The sequence below is a fragment of the Nicotiana attenuata genome, unplaced genomic scaffold (assembly GCF_001879085.1).
Source record: "Nicotiana attenuata strain UT unplaced genomic scaffold, NIATTr2, whole genome shotgun sequence".
NCBI lineage: Eukaryota > Viridiplantae > Streptophyta > Magnoliopsida > Solanales > Solanaceae > Nicotiana > Nicotiana attenuata.
Window position 1 is genome coordinate 317,639 of NW_017670311.1, and position 6,542 is coordinate 324,180.

The 6,542-nt window shown below is 35.4% G+C and overlaps 1 protein-coding gene across 1 annotated transcript; it reads right to left on the bottom strand.

The window, feature by feature from the left end:
* Positions 1-2,596: 2,596 nt before the first annotated feature.
* On the bottom strand, positions 2,597-3,551 carry LOC109237627. Its single transcript, XM_019403949.1, has one exon. It carries the CDS (start codon positions 3,486-3,488, stop codon positions 2,880-2,882), a length of 609 nt encoding a protein of 202 aa, XP_019259494.1. The 5' UTR covers positions 3,489-3,551; the 3' UTR covers positions 2,597-2,879.
* Between the last annotated feature and the right edge of the window lie 2,991 nt (positions 3,552-6,542).

Sequence of the window (6,542 nt, forward strand, 5' to 3'; positions counted from 1 at the left end):
CCTCATCGCAGATACCAATTCCACTACGCTGATGTTAAAATTGTAATCTAACAACCTAGGATAAGTGGAATCCCGTGTCCGCGATACCTCTTTTCCTTACACGTATCTGTTATTCTGTCCACGATTAGTTCTTCTTTCGAAAGCGAACCTATCCGAGGACCCGAACCCTTTTTTGCCACGTCCCTTGGCTCTATCGCAAGGCAAGAAATGGCACTTAGAAGATCACTAGTCTGCTTCAAATCATCCTTGAACTTATCCCGGTTCTTGTCTCGAGCCTGCCCCTTGATTGATGTCGGGAACCCGAGCTGATCATATTTTATCCTTATTTTTTATTCGCAGTTGTTATGGACATCCGCCCATGTGGTTACTTGGAATTGGAGTAGGCTTTCCTTTAACTTTAGGGAGGGGTGAGAGCTAGGGGTGTTTAAAACCGAACTAAAATCGAAAACCGAATCGCAAAAGTGGCTTAATGGATTATTGGTATCGGGTTATCGGTTTAATGATGGGGAACAAATTGACATACTTTTATTATCAGCTTATCGGTTTGGATCCTGAATATATCCTCCTTCTTTGCTTGAACTTTTCTGGCCCTAGCAGGGGCCTTAATGAATGAATCTGCAAGCAATTCAAAAGAGTCAATTGAATGCTCGGGTAAAAGCGAATACCATGTCAAGACCCCCTTCGTGAGGATTTCTCTAAACTTTTCCAGTAGAACCGATTCGATCTCATGTTGGGACAAATCATTCCATTTTATTGTGTAAGTTGTGATGTTCTCCTGAGGGTCCAAAGCCCATCGTATTTTGGTATGTCCGTCATCTTGAATCTCTTCGGGATTAGCTCTGGTGTTTCGCTCGGTTTGAACGGCAACTGAGTATATTTTTTTGAATTCGGGCCCTTTAAAATCGGTGGTACGCCCGGAATCTGATCTATTAGGGTGTGTAACTCTTTCGCATTTTGATCCATCCGCTCGTTCATCTCCCTTATGAATCTCATGAGTTTAGTTTTGAAGGTGTCATTACCGTTGTCGCTACCATATCTGCTACCGGTCCCCCCCGCACCGTCAAAGCCGACCTCACCCCTCAGGGTATTGTTATCAACTCTTTGAGTCATCTGATTCGCAGGAACACCGGGCGGAACCGGTCCTCTTCCATTTGCGTTTTTGGAAGCGCCTAAAAATGCTTACTTGAATTCCGTCATGACCTGGTCCCGCCTTGAGAGGTGGCTGATGATGGCCTTCTGTTGCTCTCTCAAGATCTTTGCTGTTTTCCTACATGTTCGTCTTCTGCGTCATCGAGAGTTGGCTCCCATACATGTCGTGGGTACTGTCCTCCACAGACCGGGGTTGCCTCATCCCCCTCGTTGCGGGTGTCGCTGATTGAATACACGTATTGAGGTAGATTTTCATGTCCCTCAATGTTGTGCGCAATGTTGATTTCGTTGGCTGCCATTTTTGATTTTTTTGCTATGAAACAAAAGAATCGAACAAGTTAGTAATAAACGCAAGGATCGACTCAATTATGCAACTGTTTAAGCCCTACGGTAGGCGTCAAACTGTTTACCCATAAAACGGTATAATTGAATTGTTACGTGGTTTATAGACAATCAAACTAATTTGATCCAAAATGGTAAATAAACTAGACTAAAAATAAGACTTAGCGGTTAAAATCAAAGGAAATGACAAGCTTGGCTTCGAGAGCAGTGCCTCCAGGAACAAAAATAAGAATAATATAAAAAGCAAGTAAAGTTATTTTATTCAGCTTGAGAATAGAATGTAGCATAAGTTTTACTAAGAATTTTGTGTCATACAATTGCTGTTGAGTCTACTATTTATAGCTATACGTAGGGAAACAAGATCCTAGGAACAGGCCCCTCTTAAATGACAATAAAGAGGCCATTGATGAATATGTAATGGCAGGCCATGAATGCAAGTATTCTCTGTAACGGCTGCCCATTTAATGCCAGGGAATATTCTTTATTGAATGCTATCCGACGGTAAGCATTTGATATGCTTACATAGATCATGCTCCCTTCGGGATCTGTTCGATGTTAATTGCAGCCGTTATTCCCGGTACTGGTAATTACACGATTTGCTTTCTACCTTTCTTCGGTTCTGCGTATTACGTTATCATTCGATCAATTTAATGTAAATCAATTTTACCTTATACAAAACCTCGTGGAGAGTAATTCCGATTTTAAATTTGAAAAAATACCTTTGCACAATTAACTCACAAATAATGTCATAAGACATATATATGCATGTGCTCATCTCTGCCAGACAACCACTGATGAGTTATTTTTCTTGCAAAATTAAACAACGTTTCCGAGTCCAAGGTTTCAGTTTCTCTCAGACAAGTTCTGTTTGCTATCTTAAGTATATCATAGCATGGTAGATGCTAATAACCTAATAATATAATGACATTTGTTACTAATTTGCTACTATTACAAAATCAATTCATAAACTAAATTAGCTTAGCTCTTTGAAACAAAGGGGTCAGTTTTGTATAATCTAATACTAAAAATCTAAAATAAAGGCAAAAATCAATATACCCTTTGTGGTTACGTTGGTTTTTTGTGCTATAACTTGTTGGAATTGATATCTGGGAACATCATATAAATGGATATTGTTTTTTATATCCTTAGATACAGTTACAATTTGGGAATTAGTAGAAAATGTAAATGTCAACTTTCACATCTAAATAATTAAAAAAAAAAAAAGAAGAGGAAAAGAGTTCTGTACGTCAATTAAGACATGTTTTGTGAGTTCATTTGAGCCCATTGCTTTTAATTTGGCTCGAACTGCGTATATATAAATATATACTATAAAATATAGAGATATGATAAAATCCACTCATTCTGAACTCATGTTAATGGTTGATTCACTATTCTTTTTGTTTCCATTCCAAGCCAATCAACCTGCAAGGTGAATACCTAATCTTATATTCAGAAATAGTCTCTAACTTAGGAGACCATATTTGCCCTTTTGGCCCTACCAATTGCTCATATTGCTTCTTCAACTCCGGTGTGCTACATAAAATAAAATTACCATCACAATTCTCATCTCCAATATCCTCATTTCCGCGTTGAAGTAATTTGATCATAAACTCAGGTGCAACTTTTATCAAAACCCTACCATTAGACCCCTTAACATATTCAAATGCAGGGTTCTTGAAATCAACTGGAGCTCTTTTATTAGTGTTATTAGAACCTAAGGAAGCAAGAGAAGAAGCCGAAAGCAATTTGTTTGTGAAGTAATCAAGTGGGAGAACAAAGTATGCGTCGCCATTCCTTAGCTTATCATCAATGTCTAAGACAGGAATTGGTTGTCCGATGAAGAATGAATGTGCATGACAAACCATGCAGTCGGGAAACTCGAACATTATCTCTCCGGCTAGTCTTTTTCCGGCGACGATCCTCGTTGTTCCATCGTGAAAGATCAGCTTAATTGTTAATGATTTTGAAGGACAAAGAGAGTAGCAGCCGTTGCCCATTTTTTGACAAAAAAGTAAGAGAAATTTAGGAATATAGGCTTTTTTTGTTTTCAAGTTCGGAATGAAGTGCTTTGTTTTTATATACGTACAGAGATCGAAGAGAGGTTGACTTTGAGAAATTAAAGGAGTTTTGTGTTTTTTATTGCTTATTGAAATCTCTATGATTTTTAAGGAGTCGGTGGTCAGTAATGCCGGCTTTGAATGTCTCTCCGGTATTCTACATCAACTTAATTGTGTGATTATGATCTGTATAATTGCTGTGATTAAACTTGTATTTTCCGTGTATGAGAAAGAATCAAGTGTGCCTTGAATAGGGGGGGACCAGATTGGAAATTATATGTAGTCATAGTGCAATTTTTTTTTCTTATATTTACAAAAAAAATATACTGTACTTAATAAGCTGACATGTGAATGATTTTAGATTCAAAAAATCTATTAATTAAGTGCAAACATGTAGGATCATAGTAATTGATGATTTTATGGTTTTCATTTTTATTTACCACGCAAAGTGCATTTTTTTTACCGGGCTGCGACTATCTTTGTAATACTGCCGTTAAAGTAGTTAAAATTATTACGTGGAGTTAATCTTTTTTTTGGTTTTTCCATTAAGGGACATAGGGAAGAATATTAGACTATGACAGCTTCGTACTAGTATAAAGGATAGTTACTGAACATGCACCTCCTCATAAAAGTTTTTGAAATTAAGAAAACAGAAAAGCCCTCAATAGACATAACAAAAAATACATCCCTCCATTTCATATTGTTTGAGATAGTTTGACTCGGCACGAAGTTTAAGAAAAAAGAAGAAGACTTTTGAAAATTGTGGTCTTAAAAGCTTAAGGGGTAAAATGTTTGTGAGCCATGCCATTTGTGTGGCTATAAAAGCTTCTCAATAAGGGCATAAAGGGTAAAATGAAGAGTTTAAAGTTGAATTATTTCCAAATTTAGAAATGTGTCATTTATTTTGAAACAGACTAAAAAGGAAAGTACCTCATTTAATATGAAACAGAGGGAGTAATATTTATTCACGCCAATTTATCTGTTATACTTCTCATCTTGCAACGATATCCAGGACACTGGACATAATCTATAAACATTAGTCATTCGGTTGATTTTTTAGTTTTTATTTGGTCCAATATTTGACTTTTTTAGATATAAAAAAGGAATTAATTTTTTTTTCCAAAGTTGTTCTTGGAGTAAAGAGCCTAGGAGTATTTGTTGTATTTTTAATGAACAAAATTAAGGTTAATATGATTAATTTCATTATCAATTAATGCTAAAAGTTGGATTCCTATGTGTAACAACAATTAAAAAACCAGTTAATGTGAACTGGAGGGAGTATCATTAAACAAACATTTTCCGGATTTGAAGAATTTCAAATTTATTTACTTTATCAAATTTGAAATTCTATATGATACTATTAATGTTCAATATATAATTACTTCTATTTTAATTTATGTGACGTAATTTGACTCGGCGTGAGGTTTAATGGAAAAAAAAAGAATACTTTTGAAACTTTTTGTCTTAAAAGCAGAAAGAGTAAAGGCTTTGTTGGACCATGACATTTGTATAACTATAAAAACCTCTCAATAAGTGTAAAATAAAAATTTAAAGTTAAATTATATCTAAATATAAAAAATGTCTAATACTTCTTAAAACAGATTAATAAAAAAGTGTGTCACATAAACTGAAATGAGAAAGTAATAAAAATTTTTATTATTCTTTCCGATACAGCTCATATAAAACTAGAACCAAACTAAAGTCATAAATTCCTTACGGTAATGGTGTCACATAAAATAAATCGGAGATACTATTTAAATAAGTTAATTTAATTTGCATAAACTTTTCCTTTAGTATCCCCTATATATAGTGCATAAATTTTGTCACAAGAAAAATAGAATAAATAGTCCAAGTCTTCGAGATGGCTTTTCTTTTTCTCCCTGCGTTTAAACGGCATGCCACTAATTAGGAATACGTATTTTTTCTTTAAGTTTTAATTACTAAGGTAATATTATGATTTAGTATATGATACTAAATATTTATATTACGATACTACCCTTCATTTTCCCTTTTCATGGATTATAATGAACCATAAGTTTCATGCATGTTAGGTAGCTAGTGTAGCAAACTAGTTAAAGGGTTAGAACAACAATAACCCAGTAAAATCTTATGAGTGGGGTCTGGGGAGGGTAGTGTGTACGCAGACCTTACCCCTACCCCGAAGGGGTAGAGAGGCTGTTTCCGAAAGACTCTCGGCTCAAGATAATAAAAAGAAGACAAAAGGAGAGGATATTAGATTCATCACGGAGATCATAGGAAAATAAGAACATAAAATGCAGAAGAAAAATGCAAAGCAAAAACGGTGGTTAGTAAATAGATCCAACGTCGAAAAGAAAAATAGTAAGACACGACATTGCCCCTAGCCCTCTTAGACAAAACCCTACCGGACTAGGCTCACAAAGGTACAAAGTAACGTAAGACTCAACTACCGCCTAGCCTACAACCGTAATACTGATCAAAGGGTTAGAAGATTAACAAAATTTAGTACAATAACATACATCATGAGCTATAATAAAACTTTTTTATATTGTCTTTTTCTTTTCCTTTGATCAGTTCACAATTAAGGCACGTGGCAATGTGGAAAAAATCTATTTTTCTTTCGTGGTGGGGGAAAAGGGGGGGGGGGGGGGGTCGGTGCGTTGATGAGAAAAATGAAATGGAAACACATGCGCTCTTCCAGCCTATGACCAATATATGCGACATTTATTAGAAAGGTAATTTGTTTGTTTAATTATTTTGTTTTCATCATATAGACTAATTAATTAATGTTGTGCCACGTCCACATAAGACAAAAGATAGGCTGCTATTGACTATTGTTTAACAAACTTCCCTCGTTTTTCATCCTCCATAAGGGTACAATAATTTTAACCAAGACATTTTTTATATAATTGTAGGTCGTAAATACTATGTTACTCCGTTCCAAGGTATGAAGAAATGAAAGAATAGTCGTGTATTTGAGACTTGCGTGGGTGGGTTTGGTATATTAGGAAATTC

Coding starts and splice junctions, on each gene's coding strand:
- LOC109237627 (XM_019403949.1), bottom strand. CDS start 3,488: ATGGGCAACGGCTGCTACTCTCTTTGTCCTTCAAAATCATTAACAATT.